At 50.4% G+C, this 27,329-nt stretch overlaps 2 protein-coding genes across 8 annotated transcripts in view; both read left to right on the top strand.

Moving 5' to 3' along the window:
* The window catches only part of BTRC (beta-transducin repeat containing E3 ubiquitin protein ligase), a 123,304-nt gene extending 109,306 nt beyond the window's left edge, over positions 1-13,998 (top strand). For 6 of the 7 annotated variants that reach the window (XM_065672111.1, XM_065672107.1, XM_065672110.1 and 3 more), the window contains 3 exons: positions 3,240-3,350; positions 3,933-4,011; positions 6,961-8,118. In XM_065672111.1, the coding sequence (XP_065528183.1) occupies positions 3,240-3,350; positions 3,933-4,011; positions 6,961-7,122 (352 nt within the window). In that variant the 3' untranslated portion in view covers positions 7,123-8,118. Of the gene's footprint in view, positions 1-3,239; positions 3,351-3,932; positions 4,012-6,960; positions 8,119-8,155 lie in introns of those variants that run through there. The other variant, XM_065672105.1, reaches the window with a different exon arrangement.
* Positions 13,999-19,163: 5,165 nt separating this feature from the next.
* Positions 19,164-26,799, top strand: LOC136011291 (solute carrier family 2, facilitated glucose transporter member 5-like). Its single transcript, XM_065672940.1, has 12 exons — positions 19,164-19,326; positions 20,139-20,237; positions 20,653-20,813; positions 20,893-21,017; positions 21,292-21,437; positions 21,517-21,649; positions 21,967-22,154; positions 22,280-22,390; positions 23,763-23,864; positions 24,408-24,483; positions 25,954-26,081; positions 26,314-26,799. Exons 1-12 carry the CDS (start codon positions 19,192-19,194, stop codon positions 26,548-26,550), a joined length of 1,641 nt encoding a protein of 546 aa, XP_065529012.1. The 5' UTR covers positions 19,164-19,191; the 3' UTR covers positions 26,551-26,799.
* The last annotated feature ends 530 nt before the right edge of the window (positions 26,800-27,329 follow it).

Raw genomic sequence — 27,329 nt, 5'->3', positions numbered from 1 at the left:
GGAACTACTGGAAGGAGATATTAGAAACCTGTTTACTGTGTTGTCTTTCATCCTCTGTATCTCAAGAGTCCCATACTAATCAACAAGTTGCATTGCTCTGACAATTCTGGTGTATGAAAGAGCTGGCAAGTACCACTTTCTATGGTGTCCTCTTGTGATATTTTAATTGGGCTATGTGTCTAGTTAAAGGGGTCAGATTTGCAGTAAGAGGCATTTAATCCTCTGCAGAAATCCTCCTGGGCTCTCGCCAAACTCCTCTTGTGGTACTTGGCACCTGGTTAAGTTTGGAACAGCTGGTTTAGAGGCTGAAGTTCAGTTTACTGCCTTTGCACTTCTCCAGCTGCCTTGGTTGCAGTCTGAGATTTAACTCCTTCTGGTATCATGAGTCAGGGTTTCTCTGTACGTCCTCAGCTGCTGGCAGAGGGATGTCTCGCTAATCTTGGGGCGTATGGAGCAAGCTTGAGTAGTAGTTGAAGCGATGTAAGGAAATGGCTCTGTCATGCAAACAGGAGTAAGAGCAAACCCCCTCTTGTCTTTGTCATTGCTTTAAATAATTGTCTGCCTTCTGATAAAACCTGAAAACTGGACAGTGTAAGCAGAAACCCTTCGCTTTGCATGTCAGTAATAAGTTCTCCTCAGTGAGAATGATTTCTGCTGTTTGTCTGTGGACTTTGCTTACCTCTCCTGGCTTTGCATTCTGTAGGAAGATGGTTGTCATTTGGTTGACATCACCATGTCATTATACCAGATTTTAGTGTAGGGCTGTCTGAAAGCATGACCAAGAGAGCTGGAACTTCTGTCTCTAAATCAAGGGAAGAAGTATTACAGGCATAATGTAAGAGTAGCACCACTTACGCATGGTGAGAATTGCACTTCAAATAGAAAAAAAACCTATCTGAAATTGTACTATGAAGCTTGGTCTCAGTGTTAGAGTAAGAAATAGTTAAATGTTACAGCAGTTAGGGAAGGATCTGAATTACGACTTGCAATGCTAATAAAAATAGATGTCAAGATAGTGATAACGCTAAAGAGGAATACAGTTACTTTTATGCTTACATTGGACAAAATCCCTAGTTGACAGATAAATTGTGCTAGAATTTCAGGAATGTTGGCAGTGAATCTTAATGGAAGTTGTGCTTGGCCACTGTGTGGGTAAGGCACAAGACTCACCTGATCACATTGTTTTCTCCCAGCCATTAGCAGGGGGCACAAGTCAGTGGAAGGGTGATGAAGAAAGGACAGGTTACCAAGTCATGTTTGTGGGTGACTTTGTGCTTTGTATGTTTGATTTTAATCCACTATAAAATGCCAGATGTTGTGTGTTGGCCTTTAATAGAGGCTGCCTCCTGATACAGAATTTGAAGTTTGGTGTTCCTCAGTTTCAGGGAAACTTTTTCTGAAAGGTAATTGATTTCTAGTTTTGCAACTGAAAACACAAGGACACGTGAAGTGGCAGAGAAATCAATATCTTTTATAGAGACATGTCGTGTATAAAAATCGTTTAGGTTTTGTTGCAGGCCAGATACTTCAGCAGTGTAAGAGGACACAGCTATATAGGCATTGCTGTCATTGTGGTGATGTCCATCTATTAGAAATTGGTTCGTCAAGTTTAATCCAACCACTTCAGTATCTTAGTCTTCAGGGTCAAAGTTCTTTATTGCTACAGAAAAATATGGTATAGAAAAAAATAAGACAAAAAGGATAATTTAGAACAAGAAAATAGACTCAGGCTACATCATCTTGGGTTGATTTTAGATTGAGTGGTTGATTTGCATGTGTGTGTTCAACCTCCAGTGTGTGCACACATGGGGTTCTGATACTAGACTGTTTAAACAACAGCATTCTCTCTAGGAGATGAGGATTCAGGCTCGCTTGTGTTCTGTACATCTTCCAGCTCTGCCAGGTCTTCAGGTGAATTAAAGACTTGCAGACTTCCTTCTACTTCCAGAAATTCTCCCAAAGCTAGAGGAAGGAAGAGTGGTAGTGGTTTTGACTGTGTACGCTTTGTAGTAAATTGGTTTAGTTAGTTCTTAAGCCTTAAGAGTGCTTCCCTTACCGTTTCATCCTTTGGCTATTTAAAAAAGGAGAAATTTGAGAAGGTTATCAAATCTGGAAGATGCCCTTGATGCCTATTCTGTTAGGAGATTCTGCTCTTACATAGTAGTTACCTCTTTTGTACATGAAGGCTCGTTCCCCACATGGCTAGGGACATAATAATCTATAATCATCTCAGCACATTCAGATTCAGGTAAAACCTCAAACTGGAACCTGAAAATACAGACCTGAATTAGTGTGATGCAGCCTCCCAGAGCTGCTGGCAATCTCAAGATTAATGGCATGGAGTGGAAACACATGGCACTAAAGTTCCTGGCACAAGATTGCTTTTCAAACCTTTCTGCACCAGTTCATTTCTGGCATTGTCCATCCTGTTTACAGTCATTGGGAGACTTAATGCTCTCTGACCAGCCAGAGTGCCTTTGGCTGACCTTTGCCATGGAGTTGCTTGCTCTGACCTTGACTGGTGTGTTGGTTCTTATGTGAAAATTATTAGTATCTTCATCTTCATATTCCTGAAAGATCAGCTTCACAGGTTGAAGAATCACCTGGTGCTCCTCATCGGCCTCAATTGTGTGCATAGACAAATTGTTTCTCAGTTCTATAGTGGTGAAAGAGTTCTGTCCATTCCTTTGTTGTCCGGAGTGAGAGCAGCTTGTCATGGCAGGACTCCTTCAATCATTATGTACCAACCTTGGGCACAAATCCACTGGATCTGGATTATTCTTTGGGGACCTCAAGAGTAAAATATGTGAGGACAGTGTTTCTGTTTCTTTCTGTCTGTCTCTCAAGAAAAGTGACCTGAACCCTCAGCAGTTGTGCTGCTTTAAGATGTGTCACCTAGAGATTCCACCTGTATTTCTCACTACTGTGAAGCTCAAGTCAGTCTGAATGCTAATTGAATGAGCATTTAAGAACATTTGTGCCTGCTTTCTTTTCAGCTGTGTGTCAGGGACATGCAGCAGATACAGCTATTAAGATTCCTGTATGAGCAAAGCACATTTCAGCTACAGATGGACCACCTCTATACAATGCATGTCAAAGAATTTCAGTTCTTGTAGGAAAATAACCTTTCTTTATCCATGGTAACTGGAAGTCATGTCAAAAGGCTGACAGAAGCACGGAAAGCAAGTAGGCTAACTTCATAACTGTTTTAAGTACTTCTTTTGTTTTCTTTCTTCCAGGCTGTGGGATATCGAGTGTGGGGCATGTTTACGAGTGTTGGAAGGCCATGAAGAGTTGGTGAGATGCATTCGCTTTGACAACAAGAGGATAGTCAGTGGGGCATATGATGGGTGAGGCCATCAGTGCAGTTAATACCTTGCATCTTCCTGTCTCAGTGTCTCACATCCCACTTTGCTGTATCTTCCTTATAAATACTAGTCACCTTGTCTGTAAATCTGGACCATGTTACAAAGCATACCTTTTTTTCCTTCTTTTGCAATAAGTCAGTGTGTTTTGATGTGTATGTCCAGTTCTTTACTTTGTAAGAATGTCTAACCGACACAGCCTGAAGCCTCTTCTAGCTGAACCACTGCTAAGAACAATTTTTCCTGTCTATGGTTATATCTGCTGGACCATTTGCCATTACAGACTAGGTGTCTGCACTCCCACATGTTTCTGTTAGTTATTGCCACCTGCTTTTTATGGGTTTTACTTTGTTGACAGTGTATTTTTTTTCTCCCATTAAGCTCTATACGCTTTACAAAGGGGAAATGCGAGAACCAGTTCTCAAGAGCAGAAGGATTGCTGTAATTTTCCTTGAGCTGGTGTATTAGCTAAGATGTACTAACAGTTAATTTTATTTTTTTTTTCTGTGAGCACTTGCTCTTTTCTCTCTAACAAAGCTGCGGTTTTGTCTATTTTTTCACTGCTAGGAAAATTAAAGTATGGGATCTTGTGGCTGCTTTGGACCCCCGTGCTCCAGCAGGGACCCTCTGCTTGCGAACCCTTGTGGTAAGAGCTTTTGATAGGGGTTTTGGAGGGAGCAGGAAAGTGTGCTTGATCAGGACTATCTTGAGCCATGAAAACTCAAGTCAGCTTAGCTTAGTCTGCAGGACGTAGAAATTTCTATGGGTCTGGCTTTTTTGTGTGTCCATGTTTTGGGGTTTTTTTTAATGTTGCAAGCTATAAAGCATTAAAAGTTGGAACCTGTGGAACTGTCACTCACTTTTTAAGTTTTGCTCTGTGATTTGAAGTTACTAGCTAAATTAATTTTCAAGACTTGTTCTTCTTGAAATCTATGTGCCAGTGGGTTTCCTTTAACGTGTTCATACCTGATGCTGTAATAGTAAGCTGTCTGATAGGTTGACATGAAATTTCTTAAAGATTTACATTCCAAATTTGAGCAACAAGAACAAAAACACCTTCGGAATTGCTTTTAGCTGGCATTTGTATGTTTAAGGCAAAAAGCAGGTAAGGACTGGAACAGACAGTGAAATTGCCTCATCCTTAATTACCTCATACTTAAATGGCAACTACCACTTTCATACTGTCGGTCAGTATTTAGGGCAGGTCTGATGATGACGTGGTTAAAATGTCATTGTGTGAGTGTTAACAGCTTTCATAGTCATGCTTAACAGTGGCTCTGCACTGGTCTTATAATAATGTGAGAAAGTTGTGAGGAAAATGCCAGTACAGCCAAGGCTATGGGATGGTTCCTGTAAGTATTCCTCCATCACAGTCACCCAAAAAAACTTGCACTATTGCTGAGGATAAAGGAAGATTTTAATCCAGTACCAAGTTATCTTTGAAAAAGAAGTACTAAATATATTTCTTTTTTAGCAAAGAAATGTTTGGGTCGGTATATATTAAACCTTTTCCTGCTGTGGCATGTGACTGCAGTCTGTGCTCTAAACCAAGATCATACCGAGGCCATCTGATTCTCCAGAAGTGTGGTTACCCCTCACCAGCTGAGCTGTGCTAACTGACCTTCTGCACTCTCATCCACCACCTGAATTGCTACTGTTGTTGTAACTTTCACATTTGGTGCAGAGTGTGAGAGTTACTGTGACTCAGCTGACAGGCAGTAGAGCATTAAACCATGCTAACTCTTTTCCAATTGTGTATTTGAACCCTAAGCTGCAGAGTAAGAGTCTGTGAGAGCCTCAGATGCCTGCAGGTACTATTCTGAAAAACCTGCTTGTTAGCTAAGTAGAACTGCAAATTGTTTCGTGGCTGAAATCCAGAAAAAACCCTTTTGTTATCAGCCACGCAGTTCCAAACTGTGGAACTACTCTGTAACCATAAGGACATATCCTGAGAGTCTAAGACTTCAGCTTGGTATTAGTAGTGTGCCTGCTCTAGCCTGAAACAAATGTATGCCTAGTAACCTGTAGACTTCATTTAACTGGTGTGATTCCCTCTGCATTTTCCAGCAGTGGACAGCCAAAGTGCCCCAGCTAATTATATTATAAATCAGATGCGGTGGGATGGAAACACTGTAGGAATCTCAACACACAGATACTCATAAATCCCCATTTGATAGCAATGGAGGGGGCCAAAAGAGATGGGGGGGACAGAGGAAGCTGTTGTGGCACTTTTAGGAGTTTTATGACAACAGGGTTTCCTTATACCCACTTACCCATGGTTTGGTTTTGTTTTTTTCTCTTCCCTCGGCCTCCAAAATTAAACCTGGCTGCACAATGAACATCATGAGTCTCCCGCTGCTCGTGTTCAATTTTCAAACAGTAGGAGGAAAGTGCACAGATAACAAATGCTCGCTGCATGCCAGGTCCCTTCCAGTTTTGTCTTCTGTTAGCTGGAGCGGTGGCCACACAAATTTGTCAGAAGCTTTTGAAGCACAGAATAAGTACATAGTTCAGCTTTCCTTACAAGCTAAAGAGTCCAGATCCTTTTGGCCTCAACTTAGGGTGTGCATTGCACTTACTGCCTCTGTAAAAGCAAAGGGCAGGTGTGTGGAACTTCTAGGGCATTACATAGCCCACAGTTACTGTATTTTTGTAGTCCTGTACCATAGGCCAGAGGCATTTAGTAGCTAAGAATAATATTTTGCCTAAATATTTGAGAAAACTGTATTTTCAGTATTGAAGTATTTTCAGACATGTTTTTTTCCTGACTCTAAGCCCCTTTACAATGTGTGAGCACTGAAGAGAATTTTGTATTAATGGAGGAGATAGGGCTCACCCTAGTTGTATGGTTTCTGTTCCCTTCTGACCGAGGAAGGGGCCACTGCTCTTATAGCAGTGTAAGCACCAAGAAAAACAGGCAACACAAAGGGAAAGTACAGTGGATTTGCTCTGTGATATCCAGGATCTTGCCGTTACCTCCTGTTAATTACAGTCTGAACTCTTGCCAAATCGTCATGCCATTTCCACTCAGCCTCAGAGCAGAATGCAAACTGCCTATAAAGTATGCCCTTTCTGGTTCATATTTTTAGAACTGCTTAAGAGGAATTATTACTGTGTCACCAGGCTTTACAACAGGCTTCTTAGTGTCCTCCGGTATTAAACCCTTTCCTTTGCAGCAGTGGCGGTGGTGCCAAATGCAAAGTTCTCATCTCTCCCCCTGTAACCTACTGCATTTGGAAATCTGTGATTTTGAGAAAGAGTTTCACCATGGAGCAAAGAAGACAGTGTTCCTGTCAGCCTCGCGCAACTGAATTGTGTGATGAAGGGAGCTTGGTTTGTTCTGAACAGTACATGCCCAATGTTTAAGATTGAAGGAGTAATGGGTAGTTTTAACTGTAAACTTCCTGTGAGCCAAGTACTCAGATACAGCAAATCCTTTTCACTGAAAGAGGACTTAATTTACACAATGTGATGCTTTATGTGGGGTTTACTGAGAAATGCATGTAGTGCTAGAATCCAAGGCCAAGATCATCTTCCCTGTCCATCCCACGTGCCAGCAAATTTATAACATGCTGTGTCTCCCATTTGCATTTAGGAGCATTCTGGAAGAGTTTTTCGACTTCAGTTTGACGAGTTCCAGATTGTCAGCAGCTCACATGATGACACCATCCTCATCTGGGATTTTCTGAATGACCCAGCTGCCCAAGCAGAATCCACTCGTTCCCCGTCCAGAACATACACCTACATCTCAAGATAAATAACACTACACAGTACCTCACACTCGCACAGGTAACAGAGGCTCAGAGGTGGCACTGGATGTAGTACAAGCATGCTGCTTGAATAACTAGCTGAGTCTATCAATATTTCTCATCTTGGTTGGACAGTAATTACAGTGTCCTGTAAAAGAACAGGAATGATTTTGAAACCTTAGAATAGGGACTTCATTTTAGGATTTGTGGCATGTGGCACCTGTGAGTTCGCCTGAAGAACCCGTCCTCCTCTGCCAATCATCATCAATAATTAAATCAGCTATCGCTGCTATCCAGAAGGAAGAAGGGTTTCTGCAGAGCGAGTAGAGCAGCTGCTGCCTAACAAGGGGATGCAGATGGCATGACCCTGGGCAGTTGTTGCCAGGCAGGAGGGTTTTGCTAAGAAGCATCAGCTTTGTTCACTCCCTCTGAAGTGGTGACCATTCTTCTCACTCTGCAGCAAGCTGATTCAAGAGAACAGTTTGGCTAGGGGAGGAGGCACTGAGGCACAAGCCCAGGCAAATTTAATCGAGATGCATCAGTGTGCAAAATCGTTTACTCATAGGGCCTACCCCTAGATCTCTCTAGCATAGCACGGCTGTTAAATTGTTCATATCAGAGCTGCTGGTTTGCTCATCGCCTTACCCTTTCGTCTTGGCCTGCACAATATGGGGAGGGCATAATATTTCATATGTTTGGGTCAGTTTTAGAGTGGATTTGATGTATGTGAGTGGAGTGGGGTAGCATGATTGCCCACTATGGTGGGTACATGCACAATTGCTGTTAATAGCTTAAGAAAAATGGCAGAAAAGTTGACAGGCTTCTGCAAGGGGGTGTACACAATGATGTTTTCCCTTGAAAATGCTCTGTCATGGGGCATATCCTGTATCATGTTTGATTGGTAAATGTACAGTGATGCTCCAGAGCTGTCAGATCAGCTGTCGTGATTTTCTCACTCTGGTCAATCAGATGTTCTTTTAAATCATTAAAAGGTTTAGTGCGAATTGGCTTTGTTTGGTTTGTTCTGTTTTTCATTCCCAGGACTCATTTAAGCTGCAGTATTTAAATGCCAGGACAAAAGAACTATCCACGTAACCAATACTTGCTGAAGAGAGAGGCTCTCAGACTTGTTTCTGGAACAAAGTTGGCGTGCGGTTGATCTCAGACAGGGTCTACTCAGCGTGGCTGACTGCTAAAGTGCTGCTATATCAGAAGATGTCTTTTATCTTTCATGAACACTTAACATTTTTAAACCTTCCTATCCCTTTCTTCCCCTGTCCTGCGCTTCCTATTCACTCCTCTTCCCTTTACCCTGTTTGGTTCCCCTCCAAATCCAGTCACAGATGTCCTATGAATATATTTAAGATGTTGCCAGAACGTGTTGCTTTGCTGTTAAGCAGAAGACTTATAGCCACAGTGCATCCTGCTGAGAAAGTCACTTCAGGGTGGGTGGAAGAGTGGGTGGGGAGAAGGCTGCTACTTTCAGACTGAAATCAAGGTCCATTGCTATGCCTTTGAAAAAGCATTCAGCTTTGAAGAGCAACAAAAACACTTATAAGGAGCCAGACCATCCCCCTCCCTCTTCACTTCCCTGCGGCTTTTGGCTGTTCTGACTGCAGACCTATTTTTTGTGGAGAGAGGACCCTTGAAATTTGACTATTATGAGCCAAATCCATCTCTTTCCTCTCCTGCCTGCTATGCTAACCCTTTGGAAGCTGGATGTGTATTGTAGCCTCCCTTAACATCTGCTTGGCTGGGGAATGCTAGTCAATGAAAAGTTAAAACCCTCTTCTGCTGAAGTCCCAAGCATGATGGACTGGGTCTGAGATCCCGTCCACTCCCACCCCAGATGAAGTGTTGGCCCAAGGCAGTATTTCACTAGCAAAGGGGTTGTCTGCACCATCTTCCTCTTGTGCTTCTCCTTGAAGACAGTGTGTTGCTGGTGGCTTAGGAATCATTCTGTAAACTGGAGGATGTTTGAGGCTGGGGTGAGGAGGAAAGCTGGGCATTGCACCTCTCTTTCCATTCTTTCTCCCCTTAGAGAGGCTTTAGCTAGGTGCTGGAAGAAGGAGCTGCTAAACACCTTTTGAGCTCTCAAGATCTAGCCACCCTAGAGTGGAGACACTACCCAAACCCCCTGGCCATGACAATAAGACTTTGCTTACATGAATGAGCAAATGCACATTCAGTACAGTCAGTACAGTTAGCAGTGACTTCAGGCTACTTCTGCAGCATTTCTGGAGCAGGCCTTGATAGAAAGCCTTTGGGGGGAGAGCCTTTGGTGTGCTTCTCTAACATACGTGCATACTGCATTGCAGTCTAGGGACACAAGCTGATTAGTCCCTTTGCTGATAGGTGAGCTGGATCTTTGCTTTCTGGATGAGACTTTTGCAAATTGCCATTGTTTAGAAGATAAAAATAGCCCTAAAAAGGAGGGACATGAGAAACCATTCTGTGTGTCTCTGAACTAGACAAAGAGGTCTGGGGGAAAACAGCTCTTTTTGCAGAACTGGAAGGAATTGCAGCAGGCCTGCATTTAGATCAGGAAAGACTTGTAAATCAGTCTCTCATTCCAGGTTTGGGCCCAGATCTTCCACTGTAGGTTTTGAATAACCCCCACTGCCTTAGTAGGGGTTGCTCCAATACCACAGTAGGAAATCGGGGGATTTCATTTTGGGCTGGAAGGGTTTTAAAGAGGCATTCTTAAACCCTCTTGGAACTTACCAGGTGGGAGATTTTTTCAAGCTCTTCTCATCAACATCACTTTGCTGGGGGCGCAGTTGCATTGCTTCTGTTTGCTTGGGATGTGCTTTTTCTAGCAATCAAATTTTGCAAGGAGCTGGGCCAGGAGTTCCCAAAGAGCAGTCCAGAGGGGTTAAGTCATTTTGGTGACAGCTAGGACAGACAAGAAGGCAATGGAGTTACAGAGGAAGGGAAAGCTAGTGCTTGGGGAGTACCTATTGCAGTTTCTGAAGCATGTGGACAGCAGTGCTGAGCATTCTGCTTCTTGGATTTTTTGTTGAGCCTGGAGCCTGCATCAGTTCTGGAAAGAGTCTTGGAGCATGTGGTGATGCTCCTGGTTTCTGTTTGAACAATTACTGTAAAAGGGTCAGACAGGTTAACAACTTGACTCTGTTGAGGTAACAGTGACAGTGTGACTTACTGCTGCAGAGTCATAGATGTTCTGAGCCACAATCCTGAGTTCATCCAGAATTAATTTTGGCACTACATTTAGGTCTAGAAAGGCTGTTTTGGATTTCAGGCAGCTCTACATGTCAAACAGACTGCAGTCCCAAAGCCAAAGAGGCAAGGGAGCAGAGAGAATCAAAGTTTGCATCCCAGACTTTGCTGAGTTGAAGTTCTGAGTCTTAATTTTATTTGAATAGTGTTCCTCTAAGTTCGTTTGTTACAAGGTCTGCAGCATGGTTGCATATCAGCAGGAGTTTATATGACCTTAGCTGCAGATTTAATTGTTCTGTTCCTCAGTTTGGTCATCCTCTGTCTTTTACATATAGGTTACAGGGATCTTATGCCAGCCTCTGAAGGCTGCAGAGCTTCCTAATATTTTATTTGCATCTTTTGGCCAGTACCTACAAGGATGCATTCTATTTTGCTGGTTTAGAGAATCTGAAGAAGCAAAGAGTGGCTGGCCAAACACAAAGACAACATGGCAGCAGATTGTCCTTGGTTGTCATAGTCCTGCTGCTTTATGCTGGTATTCTGTAATTTCTAAGCACTGTTGGATCTTCCAAGTGGTACCGTAGTTTGAACTCTGCTGTATAGAGCTGTTTAAGGTACAATTAGTGAGCAACAGCTGAAATCCATTTTAGGCACATGGTAAGAATAGTGTCTTGCCTTCAAGAAGAGGCTGTGTCTGGGTACTTTATCGGAACTGCAGGAGTGTGAGGATTCCTACCCTACTCCCTGAGTTGTACAAATTTTCTGATAGTTAAGAAGGAAAGTGAAGTTAACTGATCTAACTTGAACTTGAAACTGCCACAGCCTGACGTTTGGTGGTGTTTATTTTGCACCCAGGGAGGAGCAATCTGGTAAGTAGATCTCCCAGTGTCAGAAGAAAGTGGCTTTTTCAAACTCCCCTTACCTCCCTTATGTGTGTGTGCATGTGTGAGTGTGCAAGAGTGCATGTAAGAAAGAGATTTCAGCATGAACTGGATGGATAATCTCTCAGCCAGGTTGGAGTAATTGCAGGGTTTATAATGAACTAGGACATGCTTGCTGAAAGGAGATTGAAAAGGGCTGGAAGTGTCTGTGGGCTTTAAGTGTTGCACATCGCTTTGAAATGAAATGAAATACCTCTGCTGCGTAGAGATTGTCACTTCTCTCACAAACAGGAAGCTCGCACTAGCTTTCCTCCTTCGACTATGGGTTGGAAAATACTGGAGGTGTGGGGCATTTAGAGCAGGACAATCCATTATGGCCACACCATCTCCTGCTTATGACTCCTTTGCAATAGGGCACAGTATTGCTACAAATATTTCTCTTCCTCAGAGGAATACAGCTTGCTTTAAAATATGCAAATAGAAAATGGCATGAAGGAATTTGCATCAAGAAAACTTCTGCAGCTGTCTCCTCTGGAGCAGCGCCCTCTGCTCCCTATTAATGTTCCACTGTTGGAACGGAAGGATTCAAGTGATAAAGTTGAGAAGTCTGATCATCGGAAACGTTGAAATGCTTTACACTTGTTTCTAGACCGGAAGCTGACTTGGACCACCATGCCCTACGTACCCGCCTCCTGCTCCAAAGGATCCTTTTTTCTTTTCCTTAATTTTTTTTGAACACTGAAAAAGCTGGAGAGTTTCATGTGCATTTCTGCACTCCCAGGTATGTGTTTCCTGCCACTGCCACATGTTCCTTTCTCAGTCTGAGCAGGGCTCCAGGCTTGGTTCTGAGGATTTTTTGGGCATCCCAGCTCCAACGGGAAGCACATCTCCAGGCTGAGCTCTTTGCCTAACTTTATTAGCTTCCTTTAACACCATTTTAGATCTGCCTTTTGTGGATGATGATTCCTAAATTCGCTTGAGGGAGGCATATTTGTGTTTGATAAATCACAAATAATAGCAGCTTTTCCTAGCTAGAGAAGTGGACAAGAAGGAGCAGCCAGCCTTCCTACTGCAGATGTGCTCTTAATTGTGGAAGGAAAAGGCGGAGACAACCCAAAAGGTTAAAGCTAGGACAGGGTGTGGGGATGGAGATGGATCTCCACAGGAGTGGGGACGATGCTGAATATAGGTCTCTTAGCCAGTGTAGTTGACTCGGAAGAATAGAGGTTTTCTATGGGCACAGCACAAGTCATGAGGAGGTAGTCAAGTAAGGCCTCCAACTGTTGAACTTGTCAGTTGATGCCCCTCTTAGGTTACGCTGGGGGAAAAAGGGATGGTCTAAACTACACTTGCCAAGAGAAGAATGAACTTTGCCAGGGTCTCCAAGTGGCATGCATGATGCATCTGACATGCTGAGCCTTGCCCTACTGTTGTTCCCCCTGAAGCAATAAGCAGCAGCTTCCCAGAAGGAGGGGGGAAGAGCAAGTGACCCAGCTGTCCCCAAAGGAGGTCTCCATATGAAATCCCTCCATCCTTCTGTTGGCAAATCCCTACTGGATTGATTGGCATGAGGGATGCACAGTCTTTTTGTCCCCAGTTTTAATTCAGAGACTCACAGACGCAGCTGGTCCCTTGTGTGGGTTCCTTCTCCACAACCCCAGCAGTGGGTTGAGAGGAATGTCTGACTGCTGGGGCTGAGCTTTCCCCCCTCACCCCATTTTCTTTTTAAATCAGGTATAGCCAAACTACTGGCAAATTCCCAAAGTGTCTCTGCCAGGGTGAGCCTTAGCATGCTGCCAGGATAAGTCATGCTCTGTCTTGTCAGAAAACTCTATGACTTTGTGCTTGTTTCCAAAGACCACTGTGTTTCCGCATTTGTTGTCCAACAGATACCGCATGGGAGTTAGCAACACTGGTTAGTCCTTAGCGATGTTAACCTGACTGATGTTAATCAGAGGGATGCTGGTGTATGTAGATGTACAATGAGCGCTTTAGGTATTGTAGCCAACCCTGAAATAGGTCCTTTTTTTCAATAGCCTACCACCCTAAATGGTATCTTGATTTCTGCTCAAGCAGGAGCCAAGTGCAGCTGTGGCCAGAAAATCAGTGTGAAATGCCAGTCTTCATCACAGAGAGGCTCCACTCATACCTGTATCATGAATAATAATTTGTTGCCTTTACAGGCAGTGTTTTTTATCTGCTCGCGCTCAAGCATTGTTTTTAGTCTGAGCAAAGCTCCACATGCAGGAGGAAGGTAGTGCAGGCTGTCCTGGGCTGTTTGCAGGGACATTTACGAGGTGCTAGCTGCGAGAAATTTGGGACAATTCAATGTGGAAGTCTGGAGCTGCTTTTGAGCGTAAAACTTTGCTCTCAGCTACTTTGTCATTATCACATGAGGCATTGCAGGGCTCAGCCTAGCCATGGTTTTAGCATGGCAGAAAAATAATGTGGACCTCAGCAAAGTCTTAACAGATCCCGTTTCTCCCAGTCGTTTTCCATCACAACATTCAGGAGAGCTGCGTGCTTGCCAGGCCAGCCTGTGCTTCATCACTCCTGCCTGCTCAAGCTGAGGAGGGTGTAGAAGTGGGAGAGGTGAGAAAGAACATGGTTTCTCCAGGGTTTTCTGTTTGTTACTCTGCTATATTTGTTATCTGGATTCTTAAGTAATGAGTGCTTTGAATTTTGTGATTATGTTACGGTGACGTGTAGTTAATGTACTAATGTTCACTTGAGCTAGGATCATGGTAACAGTGTGGTTTAGTTTGGGTTGTTTTTTTTTTTTAACTGTTCAAAGAATAACTTAAATACAAATACAAAGATCAAGCTGTGAATCTCTCCTGTTTTCCTTTGGGGGGTCAAAATATCAAGCCTGTATCTTCCTTGAGCCCCATGTACATGAGTCACACTCCTGCGACACGTGCAGTGTACATGACATTTGCAGTGTGAACACCTGAAATGCTGTGGCCATCAGGTGGACAAGGCCTGGGTAGATGCAGCTTCACAGGATGCACAGTCTGCAGCAGCCCATCCCACCTCTGAGCTGCTGCTCGTTGATGAAGCAGCATAAAAGACTGCTCTGGCAATTGGAAAAAAACATTCCTAAAACCACAGCATACTTTTTAATTAACAAACTCTCCATTCATAGCCGGTGGCCTCTGGCTGGGGCAAATGAGTCCGCCCTGTACGCCAGAGAATGGATGTTACTGACAGCACAATAGCAGGAGCCATCCTGCCCATTAAAAAAGTGGGGGGAGAAGCTATAAAGACTTTGTGTTTTTCTGGGTACTGTTGCAAGATCCTGGTAGGAGAAGCATGAATTTGTTTTATAAGCTAATCAGAATCCTGCTGTTCAATAATGAGTGAGTAATTGACATATCGCAGCACCACCATGCAGCTCCGTGGCTCGGGATGCTGTCATGCTCATGGCTCACCCGAATTTTAACACAAGCACCCTTGCCCTCAGAACACCTTTCTCTTAAAAACACTCCTCAGACAGCAGCCTTGGATCTTTCCTACTTAACAGCCCCTTTTAAAACAAAGGCCACCACAGTTTTAAGATCCTGACTCCTGGGGTGGTCAGAAAACAAACAAACCCTTGCGCTCTGCAGCCTCTCTCCCTGCTGGCTCCATTCTTGGGAGCCAGCAGGGGACTGGAGATTGCGAAGGCTCCTGCTTTTCTGAAGCGCTGGGAGCAGGATTCCCATCACTTCCAATCCCCGTCTCCCTTTGTGACAGGGTTCCCAGCGGCTGCGTGCTTTGTTTAGCTAAGGGTTTGGGGGCTGTGTTCCTATATGTTTGTATTTATACCACTTTAACCTTCTCTGTTCCCTCCCTGCTCTTTCCTCCCATCCAGTAATAGATTTGGAAGAGGAATTGTGGTGACAGGTTTCATCCATCGTTTTGGATCAGTCTGTAATGCAGGATGCAGCTTGACTTAAACAACATGTGACTGCCAGCACACACAAATGAGAACCCTTCCCTTTTGTACCCACAGGCCCAGGTCTCTGTGTGTACCCAAACAACACACATACTACCCAGTCCTACAAGAAACAGGTTCTCCTTGTGGGTACTTCCAGTTGTTCCTTAGCTGGTCCTTCCCCTTCTTCTTGATGTTTAGAAATGAAGATCAGAGTATTTATTTCCGATTTCTAATACTGGGACAGTGCTGTGCTGCAGGGCATGGGCATAGGCTGGAAAACTTCTCCCAGGAATTCTGGCATCGCATCCAAACCCTCAGGTACTAAAGAGAGTCTTTGAGAAAGAAAAGCAATCTCAATTGTAAATTTCCACTGGAAAAGAACGAACACCAGACAGCTTATCTTAAATAGATTCAGTGGTTAATTACCCTTTTTGTTTAAAAATGTGTGCCTTATTTCCACTTCAAATGAAGGAGGAAAGTAATGTTTGCCGTAGCTTCAAATTAACAGCGTTTGATCAACCTACAGCTTTAAAATGAAATTACTCTTATTTATTTATTTTTATTCTCTCCTATAGATGCTTTCAAGAGTATATTAAGCTACTTTGGGGGAAGGGGAAATAGGCCCGTTTAGAGCCGTGGAGCCAGAATTAACGCAGTTGTTACAAAAGATGTTTAGGATGAGTTGAGCTGTTGGGTGGCACTGTGTTAGCATGAAGAGAGTTGGATAAGGAGTATGGCCAGGAAAACCTGGGCTTGAAAAGGTTTCACCTGTACATGTAAATAGCTTTCCTCCCGCTGGAGAATGGAGTCAGCTGGGCTTTGAGTGCAACAGGGCAGAGCCAGCAGCCTGAGCAGTGCTTTCACTAGGGACACTGCTGATTCCTTCTGGAGGCTACTCTGGTTTGTAGAAGCTCATGGCTCTGATTAACATCATACATCGGATGTGTCCAAAACTGCTGTCCCGTGCCCAAGGCACCCAGCTGGCATTTACAGAGGCAGATCAAGCAAGGCCTCTCCCCTGAGGGGGAGGCAAGTAGGGGAGGCTACTGGAGCATCTCCCTTTCTGCAGTGCCGGCAAACTGCTCTGACCTTTGGAGCTGTGGAGATGCCTGCGAGCGGCTCTGCCAGTGCTGCCGAGTTCCCAGCGCAGGGAAGGGGGTTGGTGACTGCTAAACAGTTCGTGGGTTTGCCTGCATTTGAGCCGCTTACTGCTTCCTTGTGGACTTTGGACTAGGCAGTGCTGCGCGAACACCAAGAGGTGGCACTGAAGGCCATGTTCCCCCCAGGGGATTTCCATCCCATATCGGAAAAGGGGACAGACTCTTCCAGTGGGTCATAGAATCACAGAATAATTAGGGTTGAAAAGGACCTGAAGATACCTAGTTCCAACCCCCTGCCATGGGCAGGGACACCTCACATTAAACCATCTCACGCAAGGCTACGTCCAACCTGGCCTTGAACACTGCCAGGGAAGGAGCATTCACAACCTCCCTGGGCAACCCATTCCAGTGTCTCACCACCCTAACAGGAAAGAATTTCCTCCTTATATCCAATCTAAACTTCCCCTGTTTAAGTTTTAACCCGTTACCCCTTGTCCTGTCACTACAGTCCGTGATGAAGAGTCCCTCCCCAGCATCCCTATAGGCCCCCTTCAGATACTGGAAGGCTGCTGTGAGGTTTCCATGCAGCTTCTCTTATCCAGGCTGAACAGCCCCAACTTTCTCAGCCTGTCTTCATACAGGAGGTGCTCCAGTCCCCTGATCATCCTCGTGGCCCTCCTCTGGTCTTACCCACTGCTGCGTTTCCCACTCCTTCCAGATGCCCTGGATTTATGAGCAGATATCCTTATGCTATTTTTTGTGAGTGTTTCACATCACTGGTGTGGGATCTCATGTGTGGCCCTGGGGAGCTGTGCAAGGAGGCACCAGGCACCAGGCACCAGGTTCTCTTCCATTGCAATGGTGCTGGCTCTGTCTTTCCCCTCCACACAAACTCCCCGGGGCAGGATGGATCCATCCTCTGCCCATACCATGGGGAGCTGGGCTCTGCTGGGACCCTGAACAGCACCACACCATCAAGCTTGGGGCTCCCAACAGCATCCCCATCTTCCTGTCTTTGGCAAATGCAGGGTTTATGCTGGAACTAACTATTGCTGATTTGCCTCTCTCCTGGTCCTCCTGGGTTTATTTGTCTGCTCTGGGTGCTGTGTGTGCAGTGTCTTGAGGAGAGGAGATGCATGAGCATCCATCCCATAGTGTGGAGCACTGGGACAGGTACAGTTCTGGGGGCTGGGGCAGCAGTGAGGCAGGAGTGGGATGGGAGCTCCTGGGGGTGTCAGTGGGAGGGAATGAGGGTGGTTTGTGGGCTCACAGATGCTTACCCAGGCCAGGGCTGTGGTGTTTTAGCCAGGGAGCCCTTGCACGGAGACAGGGGAAGAACAGGGACACCTGTAAATTGCAGAGACGAGCTCCCTCAGAGCACAGGGCAGCGCGTGTTTGTCGCCAGCGCCTGTCTTACCGTGTGTCACTGTCACCGGGCCAGGTCACAGGAGTGTCTCGGATTAACCCAGCTCCCTAGTGACCCTTAATTAGCACCCCAGGCTTTCCTGCTGCTCCTTCCTCTTCGTCCCCCAGCACGTGTTTCTCACTTGTTCATTTCCTGGTAAACCACTGCTCCCAGCATCCCAGCCGCTGCTGGCAACCAGTGGCACTAACCCAGATTTATCCCCTAAATCGAAGCAGTGGCTACCCCCTGGCTTGGAGCAACATCCTGAGGATGTCCCTGCTTGGTCCAAGCACTGCTCTTGGGGATGGGTAAAGACTTCAGTGTGGCAGGGCTGGGAAGATGCAGGAGAGCCATTAGGTGGGATGGCTCAGGATGGCAGGGACCACTGGACTGGGCATATTTAACCCTCCAGGTGCTTGTCCAAGAAACAAGCCATGTACCTGGCTGACTCTAGTGCAAGTATGGACACAGCATGGCCTGGCTTATCATCCTGTTCCCAGTCTGATGCTTTGCCCTGTCTTAGCACAGGGCTTGGGGTGAGTCCTGGGGGTGTTTAGGGCTGCCCCCACAGCAAGGCAAGTGCTTTGGGCAGGGCTGGTACCCACAGGCTGCATGTCCTCCTCCTGCTGGGTCATCTCACCCATGGGCATGTCTGATCAATGGATCTTCATCCTGCTGCTCTGGGAACGAAATGGGACCATCCTCTGGAGGACGGTGACTTCCCACTGTGGCTCTGTCACCCAGGTCTCTGCAGTCACCCAGCACACCTGCACGAAGGTAAAGGTGATGAGACATGGAGAAACTGAGCCTGAGTGAGGCAGGGGAGCTCTTGAGCAGGTGCCTGCCTGGGGAAAAGCTGAACCCTGGCAGGCTGTGGGAATGGGAACATGGCTGGGACCCTCCCATGGTGGGGCCAACTCACGGCCTGTCCCTTTTAAGCCCTTGGAGCTGTTGCCAGCCCTGGCTTAGTGGGGTCCCCATCCTTTCAACTGGCTGTTCCGCAAATTAAGAGCTTGCTATTAGGCTGCTAATTAAAGGCACTTCATTAGCAGCAGGGGAGGCAGCTCCTGGCCGCAGCAAAATTGGATTCCTCTGAGCTGCCATGAGCCACGTTCTCTCATCTCTGGGGCTGGGCGCTGCCCCCTCTGTGTCCGGGGAAGGCAGCTGTCCTGAGCAGTGGTACCCGAGCCGCAGGGGAGGGATGGGGCACATCTGCCATGGTGGGAGAGGGGTGAGGGGGGTGTTTGGTGATGTGGGGCTGCCCCTTCTCGCCCAGCCTCGGTGGGGATGCAGGGATCCTGCCCTGTTTATGGTCCCCGGGGCCATCCCGCTTTGTAGGGGACATGTGAGGCCTCTTGACGGTGCCAGAGCATCACACCGGAGGTCCCGCTCTCTCCCGGCTGTGCGGTCCTGAGGTGCCGGCCTGCCCCTGCGCCCCGGCACGGGGAGGGGTGAGGAGGAAGGCCCTGGGCTCCTCCTCCGGCCGCTCAGGCGCCTCCAATGAGCCCCGGGGCACCCAGGCTGCCTGCCCAGCCCGGACCTGCCTTCCCGTCCCGTCCCGTCCCTCTTCCCCCTCCTGCTCCAAGCTAAAAATGGGAGACTCGAGCGCGCCCCCCGGACCGCGGCTGCCTCCTGCCTCCCCTCCTCCTCCCTCCTCCTGCTCCGGCTGCAGCCTCGCCCCGACGGTCGGGAAAGAGACCCCGCGGCCCGGCGGGGACATCACTGGGGTGAGCTCCCTGCGGGCTGGGGGGGCTGCCCCATCCCCGCTCCCCGCCTGCCCCCCACCCAACCCGGCCCCTGCTCTGACATTCCCCCCTCCGCCACTCTTCCCGGCATGGGATTCCTGATGGGATTAGCGGGGATTTGCTGAGCGTGAGCCGGGAGCCGCTGGGTGCTACGGATCCGGCTACTGTGCGCGGGGGAAGCTGCGGGGGACGCGGGCTCACCCCGCACGCATTACTGCAGGGGAGACAGCGGGTGCAGCACCCCAGGGGTGCCCCTGAGGCTGGGGGGGCTCTGGATGCTGTGAACCCTGACCCCGCCCGGGACCCCGCTGGGCTGGGGGTGAGGGGCCCCCGTGCACCAGAGGATGTGGCAGAGGTGCTGGTGGGGGCCAGGGTGCAGGAGGTGCGTGCATCTGGGGAGGGATGGGATCTGCTGCAGGGAGCTGGACCTTTCAGTGGTGCTGGGCCTCCCTGGTGGGCGGTATGTGTGGGGCGGCTCGCAGCACCGCCTTTTGGGGGTCCCCATCTACAGGGGGACAAGGGTGTCTCTTCCTCACCTGCCTGCCCCTCTCCGCCCGCTGCCCCCTCCCAGCCCCAGGGTAAAGCCTTATGCCGCAGCCAGGAGAGCAGCCACGGGGAAGCCGGATCATCTGTGCTCGGTGCTGGGCAGTGGCGTGGAGCAGTGCTCAGCACAGGGCTCCATCACGCTGGGGTCTTTGCTCCGGGTCAGGGACATCCCTACTAGAAAGGGGCAGTGACCCAGCGCAGCTCATGCCGCAAGTGACCTTGTGCTGAGCCCTCTTCCTCTCTCCCAGCACCTCACCTTTCCCCTGCTGTCAGTCACCCTCCTGCTGTCCTTCGGCTCCTCCATGCTTTATGGCTACAACCTGGCCGTGGTGAACTCGCCGGCGGTGGTAAGGGACAGGAAGCCTCTCAGGAGCAGGGGAAGGGCTCTGTGTCCCTCCCGGAGAGGGTGGGGGGACCGCTACCCAGCAGCCCCACACCAAAATGCTGGCATTTCCCTTGGGCTTCCATGGGGAGCTGTCTGGGGAAGGGAATGGCACGGTAGGGATATGGGAGCTCCCCACAGCCGCTTTTCTGCAGCTCCAGCTTTGCTTGTGCCACCTCCAAGTTGTCCTTAAACCCCTCTGGTGCTGAGGCTGGTTGAACAACCAGACCAGCATACAGCAGTCAGCCCCAGTCACATCCTGCCCTGCATCTCCTGCAGTGCTGTTAAACCCATGGCATTTTCCCTACGGGGGCTGTCATCACTTATCTTCCCCTTTCTCCCAACACATCTAGTGCCTGTTTTGTCTCTCTGCCCTGCAGCACATAAAGGCTTTCTACAACACCACATGGTCCCAGAGGTACGGGCACGGGCTGGCACCCGGCCCCCTGACCCTCCTCTACTCCCTGACTGTCTCCACCTTCTCCCTGGGCGGGCTGGTGGGCTCCCTGCTCGTAGGGGTGCTGGTGGAGCGCTACGGCAGGTAAGGGGGTGACATGGGACAGCGTGGTCGAGGGATGGGACGGGGCTGGGGGGGCTGCCCTGCTGCTTGTGCCCACTAGGAACGGTGCACTGAGCCGCAGCTCCCTCCTTGTCCTCCTGGCCGGCGGCTTCATGGGCTCCAGCAGGGAGCTGGGGTCCCCTGAGATGGTGATCATCGGCCGCTGCATCACAGGGATCCACTCAGGTAGGTGCTGCCTGGGCTGTGGGACTGTGCACAGCCCCTTCCTCACGCCTCTGTGTCCTACAACCCATTCCCAGGCAGCTGCAGAAGACTTTCTATTCCCCATGGCCACAGGCTCTGCTGTGGAGGTCTCCATGGGGCAGGCAAGGCCACCTCCCTGGCGGAGGGGAGGTGTGGATAATGCTGGGCATAGGAGGAGATGCACCAAGAGCCTGGCTAGGCACTGGCACCCTTCTCCCCAGCGCCTCTCCCTCCTCAGTCCCTCCTGTCCCTCCAGGTATCTGTCTCAGCGTGGTGCCCCTCTACCTAGGAGAAATCGCCCCCAAGAACCTGCGGGGTTTCCTGGGGCTCGTGCCCAGCATCTTCATCTGCCTGGGGGTTTTCTCTGCTCAGGTCCTCGGCCTCCCGGAGCTGCTGGGTGAGGTGAGCACAGTGCCCCAGCCACGTGTGCTGCACCCTGCTCCGCCCTCCCCATGACACATCCCCTTTTGACTCCTCTCAGGACAGGTTCTGGCCCCTTTTCCTGTCAGTGGTGGTCATTCCCGCCTCCCTCCAGCTCCTGCTGCTGCACTGCTTCCCTGAGAGCCCACGGTACCTGCTGATAGAGAAGGATGATGTCTGCGGGACCACCAGGGGTGAGCAGGTGTCCTGGGGGGGACCAGTGCTGGTCCAAGGTCTCCAAGACCACACTGCACCCTCATAGCATCCTTCTACATCCAGACCTGAGAGCTCACCAGAAGGTTCAGCCTTTCTGTCCCACCCAGTTGCACCACAGCATTTCCATGGTACCCATCACTGTGGTGTGAGGCGTCTCCTCGGTTCCTATGGATGCCCAGCCCCATGGGTCAGGAAGGTCCTGTGGGGAGGTTGAGCCAAGGCAGACCCAAGCCCTTTCCCCTTCCATGTGCCATACCTGTGAGGACCATGGCTCTGAGCCCTGCTCTCCCCATAGCGCTGTGCCGGTTCCTGGGGACACCGGATGTGCAGGATGTGATCGAGGAGATGAAGGCGGAGCAGCAGTCGCTCTCCTCTGTGGAGATGGTCTCTGTGTGGCAGCTGCTGAGGGACCGCTCTGTGCACTGGCAAACGCTGTCGGTGGTGGTGGTGAACGCCGGCATGCAGCTCTCGGGGATCGATGCTGTAAGCCCTGCAGGGTCCTCACCCCGGGACCTGGCTCTGCAGGGCCTGAGCTGAGACTTGGCAGCTCATTTCAAGCACCCCATGGCTCCGTCCTGCCGGCTCACACCAAGTCCCCTCCTCAGCAGATCTGGTTTTACACCAACACCATCTTCGAGAACGCCGGGATCCCTGCATCGCAGATTCCCTACACCACCGTGGGCACCGGCACCATTGAAGTTGTTGCTGGGCTGATCGGGGTGAGTGATGAACACAGATGGACACAGCCCCTCAGTGCCAGAGCCTTGTTGCCGGCTCCCAGCACTATCAAATGGGCGTTGGTGTGGATGGACTCCAAATGCCAATTGTGCCAGAGCACAGCCCCTTTGCTGGGGGGCAAAGGGTTTGGCAGGAAAATGAGGTGGAAAAATGGAATGAGAGGGGCTCAATTTCTGGGATCGCATCCAGAAGGGATGGGAGAATTTTGAGGTAAGTGGGTAGCAGGGAGCTTGGTGGGGAGACACCAGGCAAGGAGCAGGCTGGAGGTGACGGAGGGGGTTAAGTGGCTCCTTCTGGCTCCTGATCTCATTGTCACTGTTAGCAGAGCCACATGTCCCCATCTGCCCCCACTAGACAAGCACTGGCCTGGCCCCAGGCTATCAGCCACAGCCCCCCCCCCAGCCAGGCCTTATTTAGTTGGAGAGTTAGCACTGGGCCAGGCAGATTTATGGCCCTTGTCCCATCTGCAAGTGTCACCCGGGGCCAGCCCGAGCCACCCGGCACTAAATCCGCTCCCTGACAATTACAGAGATGGATGGCGGGAGCCTGCTCCCAGAAAACCGGGGCTGGGAGGGGCTGCTCCCCTCTCCCTGCAGCTGAACCCACAGGAGAGTGGGGCTCCCAGGTCACCCCCCTGCCCCTCCGAAGGGTGCCCCCTTCTCCCCTGCCCTGGCCGTGGGGCTGCCCCAGCTCCCGGCAGCCTCCCGGCACGCAGCCGGATCGCTCAGGAGCAGCCCCGCAAATGGCCCCCGACGGACGTGCCGAGATTGGGTATAAAATTAGAGGCATTTGTTCTGCTGTCAATACCCCGCCTGCTCCAGCCGTGCTGCTGCCCGCACCCTGCTCCTCTGCCCCGCGCACACCCCCTGCCCACACCAGCACCTCTGCTCTGCACCGGTGCAAATGTGGCCATGGGGACACCCCAGCCAGCCCTGACTCTGCACCCTATTGGGGCTCCGTAGGACCCTGCTGCTGCCCAGTGCGTGCTCACCCAGGGACCTCAGAGTCACAGAATCATAGAATGGTTTGGGTTGGAAAGGACCTTAAGGTCATCCAGTTCCAGCCGCCCTGCCGTGGGTATGGACACCTTCCTCTAGACCGGGTTGCTCAAGACCCTGTCCAACCTGGCCTTGAACACTGCCAGGGATGGGGCATCCACAGCTTCCTTCAGCAGCCTGTAAAGAGTCCCAGTTCTTTTCATGCCCTGGCCCCAGCCCTGCGCCCTGAGCTCAGGGTAGCCCAAGCCCTAGATACCTCTGAGAGCATCCTCACGCCTTCAGCTGGATCTGGGAGTGCCCCCGTCCTGGTGGGGAGCTCCCCACCACCCCATCAGTCTCTGCTCTCCCTCGGCAGTGTTTTACCATCGAGAAGCTGGGCCGGCGGCCCCTCCTCATCACCGGCTTCTGCGCCATGGGCATCTGCTTGGCTGGCATCACCGTCTCCCTGCTGCTGCAGGTAGGGTCTGCAGCCACCCCTCCGCAGGCCAAGCTCGGGCCGCAGCCCTGGTGTGTTAATGAGGGCTGGGTGATGAAGGGATGGGCATCACCCCAGGGGAGGGAACGTGCATGGAAGTGAGGGGTGCACTGGTTCTTCCAAGCAAAGTTTTCCCTTCAAAGTTAAAGAAAATCAGAGAAAAGAACAACAAAGAAGAAACCCCAAATGCACGCGGGGACAATCCTGCCATTTGTGGTAGCTTTTCTGCAGAAATAGTTGCTCCCAGGAAGGGAGGTGGAGAGGTCTGCAGGGCTCTTCCTCTGCTGCCTGCCCCTGAGGGATGCTCCCGCAACACTGGGGACACCTCAGCATCACTGAGCTGTGCTGAGGCTGACCCTCACCAGCTTTGCCCCAATCTTGCCTGCGTCTCCCCCACGGGTGCATGGCCACCACCTCCGAAGGCCACCGCCAAGCCGAGGCGGTGAAGCTCCAGCCCAGGGATCCTGGGCATGAAGCTCAGGGCCACCACACCAGTAACACCGCCAGCCCCATGTCTCCTCGCAGACCACCGTGCCCTGGATGTGCTATGTTGGCGTTGTCTGTGTGATTGGCACCATCGCTGGCTTCTGCATAGGACCAGGTAGGTCTGAGGCCAGTGGGAATGGGGGGGTCCCAGGGAAGCAGGGAACAGTGGGGTTTGCAGGCAGACAGGCAGAAGGACCAGCTACTTGGCCCCTTCCCTGCAGCCAGGCCCTGGCTTATCACGCTGCACCCTACAAGCAAGACCCTGCCACAAGCCCCTCCAGCCCCATACATGTCTGGGGCACACTCCACCTCCTCCTCTTCATCCCTGCTCCCTGGCCAAACAGGGAGAAAACCCTGGCAGCCTTCCCCAGGCCCTCTGGAGTTGTCACCCCCTCCCATCACAGTGTGGCTATCACGGGGAGCATCGTCCTGCCCCTACCCGAGCCCAGGCTTCAACAGCAAGGAGTGAAACCTGGACTGGTTTACCCAGTTGATGTATTAGCAGAGCTGTTAACAGATCTATAATTCATCCTCAGCCCAGACTTTATTCACTGTAATTACATCTTTAATTAGGATTTTAATGGCTCATTGTTCACAAACAATGATGAATAGGAGTTTTAAAACCAAAAAATATATATCTCTATTCTGGGCGAGCTGTGAGTAAGAGTCCGTGAGGGGCTCTGCTCCTCCCACACTTCCTAGCACTTGGTTTTCGTTTCTCTTTTCCCTTGGAGCATCTCTTTTGAAGAGGTCCCAGTCAGCCCTGTCCAGGGCAGTAGGACCTCAGTCGTGTCACTGCATCAAATACAGCTCCCTGCCAGGTCCCCGTGTGCCCTGGGATGCGTGCTGGGCCTTGGATCCTGCCCTCCAGCAAAAGGACAGGCCTGGGATCCAAGGCTGCCGGCTCAGTGATGGATTGAGTCCTACTGAGAAGCAGCACAACCTGTGTCCAGTTTTAGTGGCCAAGTTGGCTTGGGAAGTCATTCTCAGTCATTCTGGTTTTTGAAATTGAACATGGGAAAAGTAGGCTGGAAAATGGAGTTTCTGTGTCCTGCAGGGAATTCTGACGCTCGGAAATGTGGTTGCTTCTTTCCTGCCTAGATCAGCCTCAGCATCAATAGAAGCTGATCAATAGAAACAAATTTTCTGAACCGTTTTGAGCAAGGGAGGATGGAAAGGGCGCTATGGAGGGGGCCGGGAACATGCATCTCTACGCCTGTGGTCGACATGAGGTTTAATATATCAGCATTTAGGCAGATTACTGCAAAACGAGTATCCAGATGGTCCTCAGTTTTGACTTAGTCTGAAACTTTCCAGTCAAGTAACCTGTGACACTGACCTCGACACCCAGCAAGGTGCAACTGAGATATGTCAGAGGGGGACATCACCACCCACCAAGACTGACCCCAAAGGGAGACCCCGGTCCTCTGCTCCCCAGCTCCTCCAGCCCTCCCTCCATCACCACTTTGACCCATGGGTCTCACTGGGCTCCAACCCTTTGACCAAAGGACTGAGATGGGCAGGGCCTGGCAACCCCAGAGGGACCCTGTCCCCCATATCCTCAGCATGTCCCTTCCCTCCGCAGCCGGTGTCCCCTTCCTGATGACAGCGGAGCTCTTCACTCAGTCCCACCGCCCGGCTGCCTACATTGTGGGGGGGTCCCTCAACTGGCTCTGCAACTTCACCATTGGCTTCATCTTCCCCTTCTTGCAGGTACTGGTCTGGAGGGGCCATGGGTGGAGGAGGGGATGGACACATCCCTGCTGCTCCCCCAGGACAGAGGGCCAAGCCAGGCTTAACCCAGGGGATGCCCATGCTCTTGGCTCAGCTCCGTGCTGGACAACCAGCCCAGGGAGGGGTGATGGGAGGGGACACTGCCTCCTGCCGTGCCCAGCTTGGGGGTGCCAGGCTCCCTGCCCCATCCCTGCTCTCCTGTTCCCCCCAGATGTCAGCTGGTGCCTTTTGCTTCTTGGTTTTCTGTGGTGTCTGCCTGCTGGTGGCCCTGTACGTCTACCTTGTGATCCCTGAGACCAAGAACAAAACCTTCATGGAGATCAGCCACATCTTTGCCACCCGCGGCTCCTTCCCCTCCATGCCAGCCCACCTTCGGATGAAGAAACTCGATGGTTACGGGGCCTTGGAGAGCAGCTCCCTGGAGGACAAAGACTCCAGCCTCCCCTGACGTGGGTGGGCCGGGAAGGGGACAGGGATGGTGGAGGAGGATTGGGGCCGAGGAGGGAAAGGGGGGCCAATTTCCTCGGACTCGATCAGCTCTGGTTCCCCCAGGGCGTCTCTCCGTGGTGCAGCCTGGAGCCATGGTTGCAGCGACCATGGTCCACCACCCCTGTGTTAGAAGAGATGAGGAGGGGGCTTCACATCACTCCTGTGGACTTGCCAAGAGCTGCCTGTGTGAGCAGTTTAATAAAAGCCATTGCACCCAGAGCCATCATTTGGCAAGCCCAGGCTGGGACAGCAGCGAACTGGAGCGTGCTGGCAAACATGGGTGCTGCTGCAGTGCCAGGAAGGAGTAGGATGCAATGGGGAGCTTGTCTGCCTCCCCACTGTGCCTGGCTGGGCAGGTTAGAGCTGCCCCTCACTTCCTAGGCAGGGTGGTGGGGTGGCCACTGGTCTCTTGTGCTCATGCAAACCCAGAGCCTGTGGCTGAAGGGACATGGAGCAGCTCAGAGCTGGGGGCAACACTCCAGCACCATACCCATCCATAGCCTGCTGGAAGCCCGTTGCTGCTCTCCTTGTGTGTGGCCCCACAGAGAGTGCTCCCGTGGGACCCCTGCACCCTCCCAAACTGCTGATCTCAAAGGGGACCCTTTGCTGTGCCCCATGAATTGCTGTGGCCCAAAGGTGCTCTCGAAGCTTGGCCTCTCCTATGTCTTTGTCCTGAATCCTGCGGGTGTTGGGGCTGCCCCGTTTGCCGGGTATGGCAGTTGTACGATCCAGGATCCT

Source organism: Lathamus discolor, chromosome 3 (assembly GCF_037157495.1).
Source record: "Lathamus discolor isolate bLatDis1 chromosome 3, bLatDis1.hap1, whole genome shotgun sequence".
NCBI lineage: Eukaryota > Metazoa > Chordata > Aves > Psittaciformes > Psittacidae > Lathamus > Lathamus discolor.
The sequence above is the reverse complement of the archived record's forward strand: the minus strand, read 5'-3'. Positions and strand labels throughout refer to the sequence as shown.

What these genes read in the sequence shown, in the direction of transcription:
- LOC136011291 (XM_065672940.1), top strand. Translation starts at nt 19,192, where the DNA reads ATGGGAGACTCGAGCGCGCCCCCCGGACCGCGGCTGCCTCCTGCCTCC. An exon ending in CTGGTGGAGCGCTACGGCAG is followed by an intron (nt 20,814 to 20,892) that starts GTAAGGGGGTGA and finishes TGTGCCCACTAG; the next exon opens with GAACGGTGCACTGAGCCGCA. An exon ending in TCCCGGAGCTGCTGGGTGAG is followed by an intron (nt 21,438 to 21,516) that starts GTGAGCACAGTG and finishes GACTCCTCTCAG; the next exon opens with GACAGGTTCTGGCCCCTTTT.